Source organism: Bufo gargarizans, chromosome 7 (assembly GCF_014858855.1).
Source record: "Bufo gargarizans isolate SCDJY-AF-19 chromosome 7, ASM1485885v1, whole genome shotgun sequence".
In the NCBI taxonomy this organism is placed as follows: Eukaryota; Metazoa; Chordata; class Amphibia; order Anura; family Bufonidae; genus Bufo; species Bufo gargarizans.
Genome location: NC_058086.1, coordinates 38,271,521 through 38,296,168, shown reverse-complemented (window position 1 = coordinate 38,296,168; position 24,648 = coordinate 38,271,521). Strand labels below are relative to the sequence as shown.

The following is a 24,648-nucleotide window of genomic DNA, read 5'->3' as shown; positions in this document are numbered from 1 at the left end:
GTGAGGATAGTGTTGACTAGACTCTTGGCTACTGAGACTGGACTTGGTGAAAGACAAGGTGAAAGACTTCGAGAACATTGTCCTGCGCCGCCCTGCAAACTGGGACATGAAGCTAGGTATTGTGGATTATAGTTTTTCTTGTGCTTTGGTAGCAGGCACAGTTTCACCGCGCCCAGGGTCTTGGCCTCTACATGCACCATCAGCATCACGGCCCTTTCCCTGTCCCTTACTGCTGACCTTCTTCATATTAAATGTTATATATTCTTGAAAGTATGTCACACGTACAGTAGTGTAGGATTTGTAAATGTATGCGCAATTTTAAAAAAAAAGGTATTTGGGATGTGGAAACGTCACACAGAAGAAATACTGCAAATAATGTTGCTGATGTCAGCAGCGGCTAATATAAAATTATAGAGAATGTCACAGGTATTTGGGATGTTGAAACGTTACACAGGAGATGTACCTCCAGGTAATGTCACTGTCCGCAGTGGACACCGTCTACTGAAAAATTACACTGGATGTCACTGATATTTTTGGAATATGCACACGTTTCACAGGAGATGTAGCACAGCTAATGTCACTGTCCTCAGTGGACACCATCTACGTAAAAATTACACTGGATGTCACTGATATTTTTGGGATGCGCACAGGTTACACAGGAGATGTAGCACAGATAATGTCACTGTCTGCAGCGGACACTGTCTATAGAAAAAGTACACTGGATGTGACAGATATTTTTTGGGATGCGCACACGTTACACAGGAGATGTAGTGCAGATAATGTCACTGTTTTAGCAATTTAGCGCAGGCTGTGCTAAAAATATATATTTCTGCTGCCACACACAATAGTCCTTAAAAGGACTTTTGGGTCTCTAACAAGTTTTTCAACTTCCCCCAAAAAATTTCTCTCCCTGCACTATCTTTCCCTTCCTCAGCACAGCTCTCCCTGACTAACACTGAGTTGAACACGTGTGATCGGGTGCTATAGAGCACCCGATTACGTGTTCTGGCCAGCCAATCACTGTAATGCCAGTAACCATCATGGCTACGACATTACAGTAAATGGCAGTACTTACCTGCACGTTTATTTGCTGCGTAGCAGCCAACCAACGTACGGGGAGGATACTCGAGCATTAAGCTTGAGCACATGCGGTATTCGGACGAGTATGCTCGATCAACACTAGTAAGCAATCCCATTCACAGGTTCTAAGATACAAATTATATTAATTTCACTATTATTATTCCATTATGTAAATGGTTCAATTATTTCAGCTTTATTTTGAGACCTTAGCACTGAGAACTGTAATATGACTTCAAATTTTTCTTGTTGACAGCCCTTCTAACTCCCAGTAAATTATAGTAATATGGTAATGCATTTTTGTGAAAATAGTTTTTATATTGTAAAGTATATGCAACAGCTGTCCAATTGGCATTGATATATAGATAGACCGTTGTGCAGTTTGGAAATCAAGAAAATATTGTAATGCAGGAGCGAATTTCTGAAATGCATCTGTTCTAAGTATATTAAAAAATGAGCGATTTGATTTTACAGATCCACAATTCATCCCAAATTTGTTATGATTCATTTGGGTAAATGAGAGAAAGAAGGAGAGAGAAAGAGAGAGAGAGTTAGAGAGCTAGAGAGAGAGAGAGAGAGAGAGAGATAGGTAACCTATTTGCATACACTAAGCCTATCTGATGCCAGCAGAAAGATAGTAAGATGATCAAATTTGCATATATGTTTTCCAGAAAAGCAGAGCAGCCTTAGCTGGACTACAATACTCCTCATACGTATTTGGTGGTCTCCCTAATGAGAAAGAGCATCCCCAGCTAAAGAGGGCATTTTTCTCTTGAGACTCGCAGTCCTCTTGTCTTTTTAGAAGCAAAATAGGCTAGCACATTTCTATCTCGCTTCTCGGCCTTTTGGCTAAAATCAAGTGTAGTATCTATTCTTCAGACCCAGTCGAGTTAGCTCCTGGGACTGTACTCCATTCATAGGGAACCATGTTGAGCAGAATAGAGAACCACTAAACAGTAACCCCAGGTGTACAGCGCAGGGTATGGCGAGGCCCTGTGCCAGACGGCCTGGGCTCTGCTGGATCGAAGCCAGAATGCTGAGTTGTGTTGAAAGCCCAAAGCGCATAGTGCCCCAGGAGTGGTGACCCTGGGGTCTCTAAACTCATAGGGTGTTTGGGCCCACTGAGTATAGCACATTTGCACAGCACTTCTTTTTCTTCACAATTTTAGCACACACCTCTCTTTGCTCAGCTTCGGCCTTGACAAGATGAGGAATTTTTATAGTTCTGGCTGAATTTCTGGGCTGTAACCGTCACACATTCACCTATTTATTTTTGTGTTTTCACTGTGTGCATTTTACACGTTTGTTTGTCACTGGATTTTTGAGGTTGCGGCGCCCTTATGGGCATCCCACCTTGAGGTCTAGGGGGTGTGTGTGTGGCCATATTGGTTTCTCACCCCCTGCAAATCCCCTTGGGCTCTCCCTGCATTCACATCGCCGTTTAGCTTTCCGTTCTTTTGATCCGTCAGAAGAAGAGAGAGAGAGAAAAAAACAGGATCCAGTAAAAAAAAAAAAAAAAAAAAACGATCCTGTTGCATCAGTTGTCACCCGTTTGAGCCATTTCCGTACAAAAGTCCAGCATGCAGTACTTTAGCTTCCGTCAAAAAAAACGGATCTCAGATGGAAATGGCTCAAAAGGATGACAACTGATGCAACAGGATACGTTTTTTTTTACAGGATCCTATTTTTTTTCGCTCTCTTCTTCTGACGAATCAGAAGAACGGAAAGCTAAACAGTGAGGGTTCACATATAACAGAAAATCACGGAATCGATAAGACGGAAGTCAAAACAGAAGCCTTTAAGAGACATTCCATTTTGATCTGTCATAATAGAAGTCTATGGGAATCATAACGGATCCGTCTGGTTCCCATTATGCAAGACGGAAAACAAAGTCCTGCCGACAGGACTTTTTTTTCCCCTGTTCTGCATAACGGAAACAAGATGGATCCATTATGATTCCCATAGACTTCTATTATGACGGAAAGCAAAACGGAATGCCTTTTAAAGGCTTCCGTTTTGCATTCCATCATAATGCAAGTCTATGGGCAGCATAACAGATCCGTCCTGGTTTCGGTTATGCAGGACTGGACTCCTGCATAATGGAAACCAGGACGGATCCATTATGCTGCCCATAGACTTGCATTATGAAGGATCAAAACGGAATGCCTCTTAATGGCTTCTGTTTTGACTTCCGTCTTATGGATTCCGTTATTTTCCTTTATAACCATGTTATAACGGAAAACAAAAATGGAATTCATAACGCTGATGTGAACCCGCCCTAGGGACTGCTCTAAGGGACTGTGGGCTTAATTTCACCATGGGCCCACAGGCACACATGCATCCTTTTAATATTTTATGTTGTTACAGTTAACTGCTGCCCCTGTTCACTGCTGATGCAGCTCTCTCTGATTGACTGAGCCGTCTATTCCTGTGTGGTGAGAGCTTCCTGGTGGTGGGACTGGTAAACATCAAAGCGGGAATAGCGGAGGAATGGCAAGTATGGCTTATTTTATTATTTTTAACCTCTTTGAATTTTTTATTTATTTTTCATTTCATTAGACAACCCTTTAATAAACACAAAGATGTCATAACACAAGCAGAAGAATATAACTCATCCCACCTCTGATGACCAAGCAAACCCTTGCATTGACCCAAGTTTTGCCAAAGTCAGCCGAATAAAGAGAAAGAGCCGATAAAAATTACTGCATGCCTTCAACCATGCAGTACCGCTGGAACACCACCTTTATCTTAAAATTGATGCCCCTTACATGGTCTTTTAATCTCCATTAAAAACTTTTATACAAGTTAATTTATCGTAACTTTGCACATATTTGTACATTACTTTCCTTGGAGGAGACTTCACAGGTTTCCAATAATCTTGATGCCTTGTTTGTCGTGGTTACTCTGTCCACATTATTTTACTTATCAAACCTACCTTTTTAAGCATATCCATAATGTTCTTTTGAAGTCCACTTTGAGAGGAGAACAAATGTCTGTTCATTAATAATTCCTGAAGTCCTTCAGCGTGATAGCCAATCTATATGTCACAATGAAATGCAAACATTCAGTAGCAAAATAATGTGTTTTTCTCTAGGTAGAGGTAGAAAGAGGTTTCTTACCTCGAACAGATCAGTAAAAACCCCCATGAAGTGGGTTTTGAACCTTCCGAGAGCAGCTACGGGGAGAACACCAGCTGGATTGTGTATTATGTTGAATGTGCTTTCAATACCAGACATGAGGGAATCTGATGAAAAAAGAAGAAGCAAACTTTGCTACAGAATATTAAAAAAAAAAGTCGATAAGCCTGAATAAATAAAAAAAATAAAAAAACGAGTTCTACACTTAAGAGTTCACCTTATGGCAAAATATATAAAAAATGTCTAGAACCTGTGGTACATATCGTCTGTCTCGGTTCATGTAGATAGACAAGTTAAAAAAAATCAAGGGAAATTAGAATGAGGTTTGTGTTGCTATACACAGTGGCATGCAAAAGGGCACCCCATAGTAAATTACTGTTACTATGAACAGTTAAGCAAGTAAAAGATGAAATGATGACCAAAAGGCATAAAGTTAAAGCTGACACACTTTTCAACATTTTAAGTAATAATACTGTATTATTTTGGTTTTGCACAATTTTAGAGTGAAACAAGGAGAGGAGTACCTTGCAAAAGTATGGGAACCCACTGAGATTTGAACAGTCAGATAACTTTCACTGAGGTCTCAGACCTTAAATAGCCTGTTAGGGTTAAGGCTTGTTCACAATTATCGTTAGGAAAGGTCAGATAATAGAAAAAATTCAAAGCTTTGTAAATACCCAGACTCCTCTAACTTTGTCCCCAAAAACAGCAGCCATGGTTTCTTCTAAGCAGCTGATTAACACTCTGAAAATGAAAATGGTTGAGGCCCACAAAGCAGTAGAAGGTGACAAGAAGATAGCAAAAGAGTTTTCAGGTTGCCATTTCAGGTTCGAAATGTAATTAAGAAATGACGGTTAACGGCAGGGGCGGACTGGGCCGGGGGTCAGGGAGGCAATTGCCCCCCAGGCCGCCCTAAATAAACAGCCACTGGGCCGCCCGTCTACAAAAAAAATAAAATAATTTTTTTTATTCTTCAGGGCCGCACCGCCGATCACCACAGGCGGCGCGGCCCTGGATGTAATTGCGCTGCGGCCGGGCTGTGGGGCAGGGGAGGGAGAGGCGTGTCCCTCCCCTGTTCTTCTGATAGGCCGCAGGCACTAATGCCTGCAGCCTATCAGAGGCCGGCTCAGGAAGCGCGATGACGTCATTATCATCGCGACGCCTGAGCCGGCAGCACACGCTGCTGATGGAGGTAAGTATTTTTTCTTCTTTTTTCTTCTTTGCGGAGATCTGGCACTATGGGGGGGGGGGGGGGGGCGGAGAACTGGCACTATAGGGGGGGAGATCTGTCACTATGGGGGGGGAGATCTGTCACTATGGGGTGCACTATAGGGGGAGCTGGCACTATGGGGGGCACTATAGGGGGAGCTGGCACTATGGGGGGCACTATAAGGGGAGCTGGCACTATGGGGGGCATTATAGGGGGAGCTGGCACTATGGGGGGCACTATAGGGGGAGCTGGCACTATAGGGGGAGCTGGCACCCTGGGGGGCACTATAAGGGGAGCTGGCACTATGGGGCGCACCATAGGGGGAGCTGGCACTATGGGGGGCACTGTGGGGAGCTGGCACTATGGGGGGGCCTATAGGGGGAGCTGGCACTATGGGGGGGACTATAGGGGGAGCTGGCACTATGGGGGGGACTATAGGGGGAGCTGGCACTATGGGGGGCACTATAGGGGGAGCTGGCACTATGGGGGGCACTATAAGGGGAGCTGGCACTATGGGGCGCACCATAGGGGGAGCTGGCACTATGGGGGGCACTGTGGGGAGCTGGCACTATGGGGGGGCCTATAGGGGGAGCTGGCACTATGGGGGGGACTATAGGGGGAGCTGGCACTATGGGGGGGACTATAGGGGGAGCTGGCACTATGGGGGGGACTATAGGGGGAGCTGGCACTATGGGGGGGACTATAGGGGGATCTGGCACTATGGGGGGCACTATAGGGGGATCTGGCACTATGGAGGGGCACTATAGGGGGAGCTGGCACTATGGGGGGGCACTATAGGGGGAGCTGGCACTATTGGGGGAGCTGGCACTATGGGGGCATTTCTTACTGGCACATTATGCGGGGGCACCATGGGGGAGAGGAGCACTATGGGGGTAACTGGGGGCTCTAAAGGGGCTTTTTTTTTAATTATTGGCACATTCTGGGGGGCACTATAGGGGAGAGCAGCACTATGGGGCATCTGGTGCTACTATAGGGGCATTATTTGGGGGCACTATGGGGAAGTGGGGGCTCTAAAGGGGCCTTTTGTATTGGAACATTATGGGGGGCACTATGGCATTTGGTGGCACTAAGGGGGCATTTTTTACTGGCACATTATGGAAGGCACTATAGGGGAGAGCGGCACTATGGGGGAGTGGAGCACTATTGGGGCATATGGTGGCACTAAGAAGGGGCATTTTTTTACTGGTACATTGTGGGGGAGAGGAGCACTATAGGGGCATCTGCTGGGGGCACTAAGGGGCATTTTTTTACTGGCATATTATGGGGACACTATGGGGAAGGGGGAGAGGAGCAGTATGAGGGCATTTACTGGGGCACTATATAGGGGTATTTTATACTGGCATACATTATGGGGACATTAGCTCAACTGCAGTCACTAAGCGGGGGTATTTCATGTACTGTCATGTTATAGGGAAAATTAGTACTACTAGGGGGTATTATGGGGAGCTTTACTACTACTAGGGGCTATGAAGAACATGATTACTAGGGCACTATAGGGGCATTATTACTACTAAGTGTGCTCTGGCAGAGAATTATTTCTATTGGTGGGATTTTGAGGGGCATTGTTACTTTGGGGGCACCCTGGCATAGTATCAGCTTAGCACAATTATTTTTGGGGGACATTATCTTTATACTATTAGTGTCTGGGCACAGTTATTTTTTAGAGCGCTGTGTGCCAATAATTGTTTAAGGGGGCACTATCTGTGGGGTAGTAGTATTTCCAGGCGGACTGTTTCTGCAGTATAGTATTGGGGGCATAGCGGGTACAGTATTGGGGGCACTATCTGTGTGGTAGTTTGTATTTCCAGGGGGACTGTTTCTGCAGTATAGTATTGGGGGTGGCAGGAAACTAATGTCTGTTTCTCAATCTCTGCAGTGAAGGGAGATGGCAGAAAAATCATCATGGCGGTCTGGTCTGAATGGAGAAGATGAGGAAAGAGAACGTCTACAACAAAGGTGACATCACTGGATGTAAGAGGTATGTGGTGCTATGTAGGAGAGGAGATGCTCCGGCTCCTCCTCCTGCCATTTGCAGTAGGAGGATTCAGAACTGGATGAGGACGGTCAAAGGGGGGCAGCAGGCCACGGGCGGGTGGCAGATGGTGGGGGGAACCACAGGCCTTGAGCAGGATCAGGGTAGGGAGGAGAGCGGAGGAGCTTCCTGGCTGTAGCTTGTTATATAAGCAGGCAGTGCAGCCAGGACAGACCTCCCCTCTCCGTATGATGTGTAGAGACAGGCCGCAACTATAAAATGTCAGCTGTACAGTGTGTGTTGGGAGTGGCCTATTATATGTAGGAGGGGCTTTTAATGATGGGCGGGGCTAAAAATGGGCCACTTGACTAGATTTGCCCCCCAGGACTAAGGCTGCCAGTCCTCCCCTGGTTAACGGGAACATTGGAGGTCAAGAGAAGTTCTGAAAGACCAAGAACATTTTCAGAGACGGCTGCTTGTAGGATTGCTAAAAAGGTGAATCAGAACTCATGTTTGACTGCAAAATACCTTCAGGAAGATGGAAGGACGGATCCGGCATTCCGGTATTTTGAATGCCAGATCTGGCACTAACACATTCCTATAGAAAAAAATGCCGGATCCGGCATTCAGGCTAGTCTTCAGTTTTTTGGGCTGGAGATAAAACCGTAGCATGCTGCGGTTTTATCTTTTGCCTGATCAGTCAAAAAGACTGAACTGAAGACATCCTGATGCATCCTGAACAGATTGCTCTCCATTCAGAATGCATAGGGATAAAACTGATCAGTTCTTTTCCGGTATTGAGCCCTTTTGACGGAACTCAGTGCCAGAAAAGAAAAGCGCTAGTGTGAAAGTACCCTTAAGGATAAAAAAGGATTTCTCAGACCACTGTCTATTCATCTATAGTGATGAGCGGGAGGTGCCATATTCGATTTCGCGATATTTCGCGAATATTCGAATGAATATTCGTGTTATATTCGTCGAAATCGAATATTCGTAATTATTCCAATTATCGCGAATAATATACGAATTTTTTTTCGCGTATTGCGATTATTTATCTTGATAGTATAAGGCAACGTTCCTATGCTAATTGACTATGGCTAGGCTAATATGTGTATTTTACGAAATTTCGTGATTTGCTCTAACTTCGTCTCTTAGAATATTACGAATATTCTAAAAGACGAAGTTAGAGCAATATTACGAAATTTCGTAAAATACACATAGATTGTATTTAAGCTAATATACTGCTATAGTAATATTTTTTAACAGTGTACATATTTTACAAAACTTAAGTTCAGAAGAGGCAAAAAAAATTAGAGGAAAAAAAAAGGGATTATAGCACTATATAAGCTAAATTACAATCTATATGTGTATTTTACGAAATTTCGTAATATTGCTCTAACTTCGTCTTTTAGAATATTCGTAATATTCTAAAAGACGAAGTTAGAGCAATATTAAGAACATTTGCAAATTTCGCAAGTTGCGATGCGAGTAATATAACACGAAATAATCGCATGAAGATTTCAACTTAGCACTGCTATATTCCATATTCTAGCCTAGTATGGAATACAGCAGTGCTAACTTAGCACAACTATATTCCATATTAGGCTAGAATATGGAATATAGCAGTGCTAAATTGAAATCTTCATGCGATTATTTCGTGTTATATTACTCGCATCGCAACTTGCGAAATTTCGTAAAATACACATATAGATTAGATTGTAATTTAGCTAATATGGAATATAGCAGTAAGTTGAAAACGCCACTGACTGGAGCAGCCAGGAAGCCAGGAATCCAAAGGACAGGTAAGAACAACTTTAGAGAAGTGGGAAAGAAAAAAAATATTATAATTAAAAAAAAATATACGAATATTCGAATTCGCGAATATATAGAACGATATTCTAAATATTTGCGAAATCTCGAAATTGCGATATTCGAGAAAAAAATTCGTAATTCGAATATTCGCGCTCAACACTATTCATCTATATTGCTGGCAGCGCCTACAATTGGCTCCATCATTTTTACTCCTACTACTGTACCTGCACAAATATGACCTTCATGGAAGAGTCATAACAAGAAAACATCCTGCGTCATTATCACAAAATTCAGTGTCAAGCCTAATGCATTTTGAAAACAAATCCTGTAGACCGATGAGGTTAAAATAGAACTCTTTGGCCACAATGAGCAAAGATATGGTTAGAGAAAAAGGGCACAGAATTTCATGAAAAGAACACCGCTCCAACCATCAAGCAGCCAATGGACCTGGCGATATTTTACAGGTAGAGGGAAGAATGGATTCAATGAAATTCCATCCAATTCTGGAAGCAAACATAACATCAACCATAAAAAAGTTGAAGTTGAAAATAGGATGGCTTCTACAAATGGATAATGGTCCTAAACAAACCTCAAAATCCACAATGGACGACCTCAAAAGGTGCAAGCTGAAGGTTTTACCATAGCCCTCACAGTCCCCTGATCTGAACATCATTGCAAATCTATTGATAGACCTCAAAAGAGCAGGGCATGCAAGACGGCCCAGGAATCTCACACAACTGGAAGACATTTTCAAGGAAGAATGGATGGAAATCCCTCAAAGAAGAATTGAAATGTGTAGAACGATCCAGCACAGGTCATAAAATCCACAGACTCTTTATTAAAAATTCAAATCAATACATACATGTGTAGGGACAGAATCTCCGTTACTCCTGTTTACGCATTTCGGATGTATTCAGCGTCCTTAGTCAAGAATTGAAAGACTCTTGGCTGGCTACAAAAAGTGTTCACAAGCTGTGATGTATGCCAAAGGGGGTACTAACCATGCAGGGTGCCCAAATTTTTGCTTCGGACCCTTTTCCTTTTTGTCATTGTTTTTGCTTAAAATACAAAAGGAATGTGTCATCTTTAATTTTATGTCTTTTGGAGATCGCATAAATTGGTAGGTTCTTAGTAGGAATCACTGTAATATTCACTTTAATGAAGGTATTGAAAGCATTAAAGGGGTTTCCAGAATTGTATTTCTAATGGCTAATCCATAGGGTAGGTCAATAATATCAGATTGCTGGTGGATCAACTCTTAGCATTCCCATTGATCAGCTAATTGATGAAGTTGCGGCCTATTCATTGCTTGCCATGCATTTTACAGTGGCTGTGCCTGGTATGGCAAAAAAACACTACAAAATGTAAGGCACTGTGCTTGGCAAGCAACGAGTAGGGCACAGCCACTTAAATCAGTTGATCTGCAGGGCTTCTGAGAATCAACCCTCCCATCCAATCTCATATTGATGACATATCCTATCCTTAATAAGTCTTTGGTGAACCTACTGAGTTTTTTTTCCTTACCTGTAAATGTGGAGTAATGAAATCCACTACATGTGGTTCTTGAGGCTTCAAATTTGGAATTCAGGATTGTAACTGCCATGTTGCAGATAGCAGCCCTATTAACACATAATACAGGAAAAGATTCTACACTTTGAATTTTTTGAATTTCCCAAGTTGTCATTTGAGCCCCAGTGGGTGATATTGGCCAAAGTGTTGCAAAAATGTGGCCAAAGTGTTCTTCTAGAGGGTTGTCTTCTCAAAGAAGATGGCCAGTATGGGAATGGTTTTCTCAAAGAGGTGGTCTCTCAGACAGGTTTTATTAATTATATGAAACCTCTAAATGATCTTGAGGAGGAATCAATTCAGATATACCAGTCATGTTAAGCAGATTGTCATATAAGAGGCTTGAGGTCAGTTGAAGGAGAACTCCATTCTGGAGCCTGACAATCCAATAGACAGTGGATAGAGTGATGGTCATTCATGCGCACAATCGCTTTATTCACACAATGGACTCAGGGACTTCTGTTCTCATGACCATTGGGGGTCCAACTTCTGAACCCCAGTGATCATACAATTATCATCTACCCATGAAATTTTGTTTATGAGTCACCCCTTTAAAGAAGCTCTTTTCTCTGTCTCTCAACTCCAAATAAACCCTTGATTTGACCTCATTATAGGAGGAAGGATATAGAACCCCCCTACAGATAGACCTTTAAAAATTAGCAAATTCAATATGATTAAAAAAAGACTGTGGTGGCCTGCTGTAAAGAGCTACGATATTATAGGTATTTCTTATTCAATATTTATGGCATAGCCTCATGATAAATGCCCAAAAGACACAGTTCTTATTGCAGTACTCTCTCCTCTAAAGAAGGAGCTCTATGATCACCATTGACTGATTTACAACAGTCACTTTCCCTATAGAAGCGAACTTAAAGTTGGGCCCTTCGCATCCCTCTCCATTGATGTCTATGGGGCTTAGCATTCAATAGGTCAACACAACTAACCAAAATAAAAACGTAATGCATAAACTACGGTATATATCATTTTATCCCACCAATTGTTCTTTTTGTATTTTATTTTTTAAATAAATGTTTTTTTGTATAATTTTATCTTATTTTGATATTACAACTTATTTTGTGTTATGACTTTTTCAAAATCTTATGTTTTACATTATTCACATTTAACGACAGCCCCTTCAGGCAGTCCCTACAGTCACGCATCCTGTGTACAACGCCTTGTATAACTTACTTAAACCTCATGCTGAGCTCCCCAGGACTGTGCTGGGGCAAACTTACACATCTTGCAGATCAGGTGTGACACTTGTGCTCTGTCTCTTCATTAAATAATACACAAAGCTGCCCACATGCTTGTCACCTTCCTTCATCAGAGACTTAGCCATGGCCATCACAATGTTCGCTGGAGGCTTGTTGTCCATTATGATCCCTGCGGCTATCATTCGTAATACCGGATGTTGCTGCAAATCCATATACAACTGAAGACAAATATCCAAGACCTGAACAGAAGAATTACAAAAATAAACAGGATTTCTGGCAATTTTGTTTTGTAACATTTCACCAAGTATATGTATTGAAACAAGTTAATTTGTTTGTGAGATATGCTGGGCTGGATTTATCACTAGGCACAGTAGGACTGCGCCCACAGGTGGCACAGGTTCAGAGGCTGCTCGTTTCCAGCACAGCGTGAATTTAGAACTTGTTTTCTTTTACTGGCACAGAAAAATGAGTTGAGAGAATGAGAAGAGATCAACTGATTCTAGGCTTAACTCTGCCGGGATGAATTGTATAGGATTGTCACACTATATTCTGCTCTCTAAGGACATTATACAAAAAATAAAAAAGTCTATGAGAAACTCCAAATGGCCCAAGTTTAAGGATCTGCATGGAGTAACATTAAAAGTATCAAAAGCTGAAAGCCTAGTTGCTCCAGTGACTTAAAGTTCACCCTGCTTATGCGAAGGAAGCCAAGAGAGCACCAATCAAGATCAACTTTACTAGAAAGGTCCCTTCATTTTTTTAGCTAGCGACCTACATTCCAATATCAGCTTTATCGGGTGGCATGGTTGTTAGTACTGTTGTTCTGGGTTTAAATTTTTCTAAGGGAGTTTGTGTGTTCTTTAACAGGTTTTCTTCCATACTCCAAAAACACACTAATGTATTGTTTAAGCTCCTACATGATTTTGAGCACCAGTGAACTGATGACAATTAGTATATTGAATATGTTGGTGCCATATAAGCAACTGGAAATAAAATAAAATTACCAACCCTGACTGGGGGAGGGGGACTTTGGTGACACAAAGGAGAAGGGAAACATTCTCAGCTGTAATTTTAGGGACTCAAGTCCTGTTTAATACAGCATAGAGTGGACTTCCCGAACATGATGTAAAAGTGACCAAATACCTCAAAAAAAACAAAAAAAAAACACTTGAAAGAAAGTTTTGTCCAGTTATGTACTGCTTGCGGTTCCAGTTATAGAGTTCTTAGCTTGGTGCTAAATGGAAGTTATGGGTCTTCTTGGCTCTATTGGTCAGTGATAATGGTGATCAGCTTAAGGCCAATTTTTTGTAATGCTATGACATCCCTGATGTCATTGGCAAACAGTATCTTTAGCTATCCATAGCTGGTGTGCCACATGAAGAGACATAAACTTCACATGTAGCTACTAAACCACTGGTTAAGGAATGCTCCTGTAAAACAATCTGAAGCTCAGTTTCTATAATTAATCTATGGAAGGTACCTTTGAAGGATGTTTAAGTGCTATGTTTCTCAAGGCCATTATAGCAGCAGCCTGGACTGGTAGTGGTAGGTTGGAAGCCATGGAAGAGAAACCTGGAATATACTTCATGATAAGCTTTATACACATTACTTGTCCTGCATTTCCAAAAGTCTTCATGGCCAGGATGATGTCTTCTTTATGAACAGTTTCAGTTGCTTCAGACAGAAGATCATATAAAGGCTAGAAAAGAAAAGAAGAAGATGGAAAAGTGCTTGATACCAGTTCTAAATTATAGGATGTCCTAATCTCGGGCATTTCTCAAATTAATTTAGTGTTTCATTTTGCTTCTTTTGCAAATTACATTGGTCTAACTTACATGTGACCAGACAGCTTATAGCTTCCATGGGGGCAATATTACCTTGCATTATTGTGAGAGGAAGTATAATGTAGATGTCTCTTTCTTGTAAGGGCTTCCCAATGATAAACGGTTTGTGGGTGGTTCCATAGCTAAGAACCCCTGTGATCAGCTAATTAATGTATGAGGAACAAGACAGGCAGTGTTCATTACTCCTGGCATGAAGCATAACTTCACTCAATAAAGGTAATGGCTCTTCTGTACGTTGCATAGCCCTTTTCTTTATAGTAGCTCTTCACACACGGCTAATACAGGAGTGTCTAGAAAGCTGTACTTTCTCTCTATTAACGAGGTTGTCTCTTATGGGTCTCAGTTACTGAAATCATGGCGAAAAAGTGATTTTGCTGGGAGAAGCAGTGGCCACTACGGGGAAAACATAATACAAACCGGATTCCAAAAAAGTTGGAACACTATACAAATCGTGAATAAAAACTGAATGCAATGATGTGGAGGTGCCAACTTCTAATATTTTATTCAGAATAGAACATAAATCACAGAACAAAAGTTTAAACTGAGAAAATGTACCATTTTAAGGGAAAAATATGTTGAATCAGAATTTCATGGTGTCAACAAATCCCCAAAAAGTTGGGACAAGGCCACTGTGTGGCATCTCCCCTTCTTCTTACAACACTCAACAGACGTCTGGGGACCGAGGAGACCAGTTTCTCAAGTTTAGAAATAGGAATGCTCTCCCATTCTTGTCTAATACAGGCCTCTAACTGTTCAATCGTCTTGGGCCTTCTTTGTTGCACCTTCCTCTTTATGATGCGCCAAATGTTCTCTATAGGTGAAAGATCTGGACTGGCCATTTCAGTACCCGGATCCTTCTCCTACGCAGCCATGATGTTGTGATTGATGCAGAATGTGGTCTGGCATTATCTTGTTGAAAAATGCAGGGTCTTCCCTAAAAGAGATGACGTCTGGATGGGAGCATATGTTGTTCTAGAACCTGAATATATTTTTCTGCATTGATGGTGCCTTTCCAGACATGCAAGCTGCCCATGCCACATGCACTCATGCAACCCCATACCATCAGAGATGCAGGCTTCTGAACTGAGCGTTGATAACAACTTGGGTTGTCATTGTCCTCTTTGGTCCGGATGACATGGCGTCCCAGATTTCCAAAAAGACCTTCGAATCGTGACTCGTCTGACTACAGAACAGTCTTCCATTTTGCCACACTCCATTTTAAATGATCCCTGGCCCAGTGAAAACACCTGAGCTTGTGGATCTTGCTTAGAAATGGCTTCTTCTTTGCACTGTAGAGTTTCAGCTGGCAACGGTGGATGGCACGGTGGATTGTGTTCACTGACAATGGTTTCTGGAAGTACTCCTGAGCCCATTCTGTGATTTCCTTTACAGTAGCATTCCTGTTTGTGGTGCAGTGTCGTTTAAGGGCCCGGAGATCACGGGCATCCAGTATGGTTTTACGGCCTTGACCCTTACGCACAGAGATTGTTCCAGATTCTCTGAATCTTCGGATGATGTTATGCACAGTTGATGATGATAGATGCAAAGTCTTTGCAATTTCTCGCTGGGTAACACCTTTCTGATATTGCTCCACTATCTTTCTGCGCAACATTGTGGGAATTGGTGATCCTCTACCCATCTTAGCTTCTGAGAGACACTGCCACTCTGAGAAGCTCTTTTTATACCCAATCATGTTGCCAATTGACCAAATTAGTGTTAATTGGTCTTCCAGCTCTTCGTTATGCTCAAATTTACTTTTTCCAGCCTCTTATTGCTACTTGTCCCAACTTTTTGGGGATTTGTTGACACAGTGAAAATTTGAATCAACGTATTTTTCCTTTAAAATGATACATTTACTCGGATTAAACGTTTGATCTGTCATCTACGTTCTATTACAAATAAAATATTGACATTTGCCATATCCACATCATTGCATTCAGTTTGTAATTCACAATTTGTTTAGTGTCCCAACTTTTTTGGAATCCGGTTTGTATTACAAGATGTCCATTCCTATGATTGGTCATCCATGTAATCCAAGGATGGAACAGGACATGAAGGCCTTCAAGCAAGACACCATTCTGGTTCATAGAGGGGGGGGGCTCCTCTGTATTGTCTATAGAGTACAATATGAGAAACTACGTTGGGATACTATCTGCCAAAAGTATGTGCATAAATATTTCAAATGACCCCCAAAAGCTTATATATGTAAAAGACTTAGGGAGGAATGACTACTACAAAAGAGGAGCACTGCCGTTCAACGCTCCTTTATCTCTCCTGGGAGAAGGCAATTTGAATATAGAATATAGCAGCTTTGAAGTCACCAGAAGTCTATGACATAGCATAAATGAAATAATACACTTTTTTTTGCTGATAGTGAATTAAACCTGACATTCCCATTTATAAAAGCATTATGCTGTCTAATCGTGTAGCATTTTCCTTTGTAAACGTATTAGCTTCAATAAGACATGATATGATTATATTGTGGGTGGGAAGTCGAGCCCGCTTTGGTTTCGTTGTACTGCAGGCTCCATGAATTCAGAGATATATGGCATTCACTTCTAGATAAAGCTAATGTTTTATTTCCCGTCTTGGCAATTGAAAAGACAGCATTCTATTATATTCACATCTTTGGACATAATTTGGTTTTTCAATGGTAAACTTTTCCGTCAACTGAAGATGACAAATACAGTATTTTCTATAGCGAGGAGGGAATTAAATGGGAATAAATACGTAGCTTAGGTTTTTTTCATATATAAACAAGTTTTTTTTAAAGTTTTTTTCCCTTTTTTTGCTATTTTTGTGGCCAACCAAAAGTACTGAGTTTTACATTGACTTGTAGTGGACCGAGGCTTCAGAAAAAAAAAAAAATTTTTTATTGTTATTAATGTTAAGCTACGCAAATCTATATATGGCAACGTGGGAATACCACCATTTGAATTCTACAGGTGGTGGTGGTATATCGATGACTGCTTTATCTTATGTAGGGGAGATAGAGGCAGTCTAGTAGAATATCTGAGAATGAAGAAAAAAAAAAAATAATAATAATAATAGACAAAGTAAAACATGAAGATAGAATAAAACTATTGAAAGAAAAGGAAAAAGTTAAGGAAGAAGGACAGAGGACCCCCCTTTTCATTACCAAATACTTCAGATATCACTGGTGGATACAAAAAAACGTGGTATTCAGACGTGCTAAGACTGTTGCGAAACCAACCTCGCCACGGTGTTTTGGAGGGGTCTGTTTGAAGGCCCATGCTAACTTTAGAACCCCTGAACCTAGTCAAGTGAATTTTGGATAGGTTTGTCCCCCAAGTTATACTGTTTAAATTGATGTAAGTTATATGTATGGACAATGTAACCTCACAAAGTTGTAACAATGTATAATAAGTGTAACTTGTCAGCTTGGGAGGAATATGCTGGGTGTGGTTCTATTATCCCATTGTGCCATTGTCCCATAGTGTGTTTAAATGGTGATGTCTGTCCTGTTGTCTCTACATGTGTATTGGCGATCTCCCTTTGTCCTGAGAGATAATTGGATTGCCCTTGGTTGTTTCCGGGACAGAGAGGAGGAAACCATGATGCATTGTGGGGATGTGTTGTATCTGTTCTGTGTCGCAGTCTCCCTTCTGGTCCTCTAGGGGGGGTGAACGATTGGTTGCTGTACTTGCATTGTGTGTGTTGTAAGATATTGATTGGTTGGATTTCAAAACCCAGTGGGCAGTACTATGTTTGTTTTTTATGAATAAAAGAGGCTGTACCTGAAGTACAGTCAGAGCACTGCTTGACCCTCAACACGGAGCCTTGTCTCGTTATTGGGGGGATTCCCTGTATGCTGTTAGAGACTGATTGCCAGGAGTGTAAGCTGATTGTATGTTTTTCCTGTTCGTCTGCTGGCAGCTATTCGCGAGGTTCCAGTTTGGAGTGCTATTTTGTATCCAGTTCGGGAGTTTGGTGTTCTGCAGTAGCTGTGCCTGTCTCTCAGAAAGGGGCATATCGCCTAAACGGATTTTAACCCCTTGTCTGCTGAAACGGTCCGTTACAAAGACCATAAAGGATGATATAGTACATAGTGCCTTAGAAGAGAGAGAGAAAAAAGAATAGGAATAAAAGTTTTTTTTCCTTGTAAAAGATGTATAGTATGTAAAACCCTTAATACAAAGAAACAACTCATTGTTAAGGCAAAAGAAGAAAAAATATAAAAATATGTCCATGAACATTGTAGTCCGTGTGGAGAACAATATGTGGGGAGAACAGGCAGAAAATTAAAAGTTAGACTCGGAGGACACGTAAAGAATATAAAAAAAGTTGGTAAATATCGTAGTGTAACGGCACATTTGCTGATAAGCATGATAAAAGCCCAAAATTTTACTTATGAACACAGTGACTGAACACATGGACTCAATGTGGAGCTGGATGGTAATTGTTTTATTTGAAGTGGAGTCAGAGCTAGTTCTAAAGGGGGATGGGCGGGTGTAAAAATAGGAATTGTGTTTGTGATTGTGAACCATGGGTGGTCTGGCCATAGACCCTACAGGGAAATTTCCTGGTGGGCCAATACTCAGAGGGCCACCCAAGCAGTCTTCTTGCCCACCATCCAGGTACATAATTATCTGATGCTCTCAGCATGAATTAATTTAGGCAGAATTTTGTGCTGCACTATGGTATCTGGTTCTGCTGGGGCGGTATTCTGTGCTGCACTGGGGCATCTGGTTCTGATGAGGCGGTATTCTGTGCTGCACTCTGGTATTGCTGGCCCCGCCTACTTGTGTTTCCCCGCCTTGGGCCTGCCTACAACATGGCCATACCAGTGCGGGACACGCGGACTTACCATACCAGCAGGGACTGCACTGCTCCATTCTATTCTACCCATTGCTACCTTTTTGTGGTCACAAACCACACATCAGTTATGGCCGCCCGCTTTGCTTCTGTCACGTTCTTGCTCCTGATTAGTGATGAGCGGCAGGGGCAATATTCGAATTTGCTATATTTCGCGACTATCTGGGCGAATATTCATCATATATTATTTTCTTGATTGCAAAAATTGGCAATGTAATATGCGCGTATTGCGCGGGTATTACAGACGTGGGTCACTGTTGCTACATTTTTCAAACTGCTAGAAGTTTCCTGAGACTGGAGAAAATGGTTGGCACGGCAGAACATTACAATAGCTTTATATTCAGATAGAGTGATCCAATATATTTGCGATTGCGCAAATCAGCAATTAATGATGCGCATATTTTTGTGCAATACGTGCAACTTTACATTTTAGCAGATGGGTAGATTAATCAGTGTGAGAGGCAGAGCAATGCTGGGAGTTGTGGTTATTTAACTGGGACTGTATGTTAGGGCTGAAGGGAGAGGTTATTTATATGGTACTGAAAATTGAGGTGATGTTATTTACATGGGAATGCATGTTGGAGGTTGCTAGGGCAGGGTGATGTTATTTACATGGGACTATATGTTGAAGGCAACTCGAAAGGGGGTGATGCTATTTACGTGGGACTGTATATCGGAGGGGTCAGGAGAGATGGTGTGATGTTATTTATATGGAACTGTATTTTGGAGAGGGCTGTAGGTAAAGAGGGATGTTATTTACATGGGACTGTATTTTGGAGGGGGCTAGAGAGGTGGTGTGATGGTATTTACATGGGACTCTGAGATGGAGGGAGGGAAATAATGTTATTTACATGGGACTGTATGCTGGAGGGGCTGAGGAATTATAATTTCTGAGGACACTAAATGGAGGAATATAACTACAGGGGGCACTGCAGGGGGCACTATAAATACTGGGGCGCTTCAGGGTGAGCATTATAACAGTAGGGGGCACTATAAATACTGGGGCGCTTCAGGGTGAGCATTATAACAGTAGGGGGTGATACAAAAAATAGAGGCACGTCAGGGTGAGCATTATAACAGTAGGGGGCGGCGACATAAATATAGAGACACTGTGGGGGCATTTTAAATCCAGGAGACATTAGGGGTTCCTATTACTACTGGAGGCTCTATAGGAGGGACTTATAGATCTGCATTATTTCTACTAAGAGCACTATGGGGGGTATTATTACTACTGAGGGTTCTGTAGATAGATTTATTACCACTGGAGGAACAATAGGGGGCCTTATTTCTACTGGGGGCTCTGTAAGGGCATTATTAATACTGGAGGGCTCTTCTACTAATAGAGGCACTCTTGGGGAGCACTATCACTGTTGGGGGCACTGCAGGGAGCAGTATTACTAATGAGGGCATTCTAGAAGGGAATTACTATTGGTGGAACTATGAGGAGTACTGTTACTATGGGGGGCACAATTTTTTTTTTTCAGAATAGTATTTGGGGGTACAGAAAAGTGAGGAACTTAAGATGTCCGTATGTCCCACTCTGCAGAGACAAGGCGGCTGAGAGAAGTTGTCCGGACCGAATGTAGAAGATGATGACAGAGAAGATCTACATGAGAGGAGGCGTCACCTGGGAGAAACTGGATGTGAGAGGTATAGCAAGTACAGTAAAATATCTTCAGCGCTGGTGTTTGCGGTGGCGGGGGGGGGGGGGGGGTGGTGTCGGTTGGTCGACTTAGAGAATTGGCATATTGGGGCTTGTGCCCTTGATCTTTCGAGACCCCAGCAACGCCCCTTTATAGCACTATATTCTAAATCTTAGCGAATTCTCAAAGTGGCGATATTCGCAAAAAAAATTTGCGATTCGAATATTCGTGCGCGACACTACTCCTGATGAGCCTGAATTAATCTGGCGAAACGCATTGAGCTTATATAGGAAACACATTGACTTGGAGCTCTCCATCATTGGAAAGCATAGTTTTATATAGCTAAGGGCATATTTGAGAGCCACAGACCGGCCTCATCTGTGGGGATTATTTATGACCCCCGTGTTAGGGTACTTTCACACTAGCGTTTTTGTTTTCCGGTATTGAGTTCCGTCACAGGGGCTCAATACCGGAAAAAAACTGATCCGTTTAATCCTAATGCATTCTGAATGGAGAGCAATCCGTTCAGGATGCATCAGTTCAGTCCCTCTTATGTTTTTTGGCCGTAGAAAACACCACCGCATGCTGCGGTTTTCTCTCCGGCCAAAAATCCTGAAGACTTGCCGGAATGCTGGCATTAATTTCTATTGAAATGTATTAGTGCCGGATCTGGCATTAAAATTGCCGCATTGACGGATCCGTTCTTCCGGTCCGCGCATGCGCAGACCATTAAATCTGTGGGAAAAAAAAATACCGGATCCGTTTTTCCGGATGACACCGGAGACATGGATCCGGTATTTTAATGCATTTGTCAGACGGATCCGCATCCGGATCAAGTCTGACAAATGCCATCCGTTTGCGTCCGGATTGCCGGAATCCTCTGCCGCAAGTGTGAAAGTACCCTTAGAAATCTTGTATGTGGAACAGACTGATAGCCCAGTTGAGGAATCACTGCGGCAGTTCCACACACAATCTCTTTTATGCCTCCGCTACCACCTATGACGAAAACAAAAATAAATAAGGGGCATATTTGGTTATTTACCCCTGTCATTGGTGGTATTTTCTTTTTACACTGTGCTTAAAGGGGTTCTGCAATTTTTTTAAACTGATGATCTATTCTCTGGATAGATCATCAGCATCTGATCGGTGGGGGTCCGACACCCGGGACCCCTGCCAATCAGCTGTTTGAGAAGGCAGCGGCGCTGGCAGTAGCGCCGTGGCCTTCTCGCTGTCTACCGCTGGCCCAGTGATGTCACGACTAGTATCAATGGCCTGAGTGTGGCTAAGCTCTGTTCACTTGAATGGAGCTTAGCTGCGCCCAGGCCAGTGATACTAGTCGTGACGTTACTGGGCCTGCGGTAAACATCCGAGAAGGCCGCGGCGCCACTGCCAGCGCCGCTGTCTTCATAAACAGCTGATTGGCAGGGGTCCCGGGTGTCGGACCCCCGCTGATCAGATGCTGATGATCTATCCAGAGGATAGATCATCAGTTTAAAAAAACTGCAGAACCCCTTTAACTACCATGAGGTGATGGATAATTGATTTTTAGTGTTTTATCCTCCCCTGACATACACACAGTATATTTGAAGGTATTGGCTGCAATATTGAGGGCCCCCATGCCCATTTTTGTGTTTTAAACAACCTTTAATAAATATTTTTTATTTTTTTTATTTTTTTGTATCCTTTCATGCAGTGATATTAGATAGTTTTTGGATACTTACCTTTATCCATTATTTTTTTCAGTGATCTTATACATAATTTCCCCCAGAGTGGCCTCTAACAGTAATAATGTCCATCATAGTGACCTCTAGCAGTAACAATGTCCCCATAGTGACCTCCAGCAGTGATAATGTCCCCATAGTGACCTCCAGCAGTAACAATGTGGCGGAACCCGCCTCGCCACTGGGCATTGGAGAGGACTGGCTACCCGCCTCCTACCTGCTGACTATGGCCCCTGGTGATTTGGTACGTTTGAATGCAATATTTGGGCATGTGCTATTTTATATTGCTGCTACTGGCCCTTTAATGGCCATCCGTGGACATGTCTGACTTTTAGGAGCAATGCCCCTTTAAGACTGTGTAGCAGATTGCATTCAGGCTGTCTTAAATACTATGCATGTTATTATGTGTTCAGTTGAATTGTATATGTGTATTCCAGGGTTCAAGTTAGTCCATTACGTTTGATAATTGTATTTTGTGGATTGCGTCTGAGACAATGCTATTGTGTTGGTAATTACGTCTCAGACAATGCTCATTGTGTTTTGTTTATTGCGTTACAGACAGAGGGAAGGGGATTTTGTGTACAATTGCTGGGAAGGTTTAAATACTGTAGATACATATGATTGGCTGTGGGTGGTACCTTGCTGGAAGATGTGTATAAATCAATGCTTGTGTTAAAATAAAGTCAGTTCCTGTTTTAAACCTCAAGGTGAAGAGTCGTCTCATTCTTGGGGGAGGATTTATGGCATGCTGTCCCAGTTTGACTGCTAGGAGTGAAAACCTATTTGTATGGTTCCTATTCAACTGCCTACAGCATTCATATGCTTGAAGAGGACTTATATGCTGCTTCGGTTCGGTGATGGTGGTGTCTGCCAGAGTGCTTGGAGACCTCAGGAAACGCTAGGAGCATCCAGCAACGGAGGTACTCAGTCGGGGTGCCAGGTGATCCGTTACATTGGTGGCAAGCGGTGGGATGGCGTCCTAGTGCGAGGAGAAGCAGCTCAGAGACACCGGTAACGTGTGGAGTTACAAATTGAGGGCAAACGCTAGCACTCGTGCAGCGCCCCTGGGAGCAGAGGTATCCAGCGACTTGGAGCAGACAAGTATGGAAGACTCTGAAGATGACTGGCTGGCCGAGGTGAGGCAGCGAGTGGACCAGTATGGAGATAATGTGTCCATGGATATATGCCAGGCCATCTGGAACCAGGTCACAGCCAAGCGACACGCAAGGATGGAACGAGAATTCCGACTGGCGAAAGAGAGAGAAATGTTACAGCAGCCGAGCAGAGGCTGCATCCGAGGAGGTAAGCCGTTTCCCCTTGAGGCGGCCAGAGGAACCCGAAGTAGGGGTCCTCATAGACTGGTCCTGTGAGGAACCACAACAGGCAGGTGGAGACGGGACCGAGGTCTCTCCACCGGGATGCTGGGCAGCTGGCCCAGACCCTCAGCAGCAGCCGGAGTTGCCAGGTGTGGACGCAGGTGGTCCTTACTCGTAAATGTTGAGGGACCTCACAGACTGGTCCTGGGAAGACCCACAGATGGCAGGTGGAGATGGGAACGAGATCTCTCTACCGGCCCTACAGGGATACTGGGCAGCCGGCCCAGATCTCCAACTCCAGCAGCAGTACCAGGAGGAGGAGGTAAGCAACTCCTCCCCTCCACAGCCAACTCCAAACCAGGTACTGGGGTCAGTAGAGGAGTCGTTAGCCCCCTCTGGCCCCCTCCCAGCAGAAGAGCTGGCATCTGGGCAGAGCGCCGCTGGCCTCTGCCCTACTTGTCCCCTTACTACCCAGCAGGACTGTACTCCAGTCCCTCCAGCAGAAGAGCTGGCATCAGGGCAGAGAGCCGCTAGCCTCTGCTCCACCGACCCCCTTGTTACAGGGCTGGCTTGTACCCCCCTCGCCCCAGCAGAAGTGCTGGCATCAGTGCAGAGCACCGCTGGCCGCTGTTCCCCAAGTAGCCCCAGCGGTTTGCCTAGCACACCAAGGGGAGACAGCAAGCCCCACAACAGTGCAGATGGGACCGTAGTCTCTGTACCTGCACCACTGGAGATATGGACAGTCTGTCCTGGTCCACAACAACAGGACAATGTATTGGAAGGAGAGGCAGTCTGTTTTCCCCTACAACAAGGGAGGATGTCGCAGAGAGAGGAGCCTGTTACCCCTTCCCCCCAGCAACAGCTTTTTTCAACCAGGGGAGAGGGCACCCTGGTTACCTTCCCCCCAAGTCATGGATCTACAACTGGGAACAAGTGGCAGGGGGCCATAGGGACAACTACACCCTTGGAGAAAGGCCGGCTGACTATCAGAGCCCCAGACCGCCTGGAGGTCTGGAGTCTGGATAGTCTCAATGGGAAAGGGGAGAAATGTGGCGGAACCCGCCTCGCCACTGGGCATTGGAGAGGACTGGCTACCCGCCTCCTACCTGCTGACTATGGCCCCTGGTGATTTGGTACGTTTGAATGCAATATTTGGGCATGTGCTATTTTATATTGCTGCTACTGGCCCTTTAATGGCCATCCGTGGACATGTCTGACTTTTAGGAGCAATGCCCCTTTAAGACTGTGTAGCAGATTGCATTCAGGCTGTCTTAAATAC

General features: G+C 43.3%; 1 protein-coding gene across 1 annotated transcript in view; it reads right to left on the bottom strand.

The window, feature by feature from the left end:
- Positions 1 to 24,648, bottom strand: part of LOC122943587 (vitellogenin-1-like) — a 120,582-nt gene that overhangs the window by 66,401 nt on the left and 29,533 nt on the right. The window contains exons 8-12 of the mRNA XM_044301448.1: positions 13,490 to 13,708; positions 12,031 to 12,248; positions 10,754 to 10,848; positions 4,197 to 4,321; positions 4,013 to 4,114 (exon numbers count right to left, since the gene is read on the bottom strand). Of these exons, the coding sequence (XP_044157383.1) occupies positions 4,013 to 4,114; positions 4,197 to 4,321; positions 10,754 to 10,848; positions 12,031 to 12,248; positions 13,490 to 13,708 (759 nt within the window). The remainder of the gene's footprint in view (positions 1 to 4,012; positions 4,115 to 4,196; positions 4,322 to 10,753; positions 10,849 to 12,030; positions 12,249 to 13,489; positions 13,709 to 24,648) is intronic.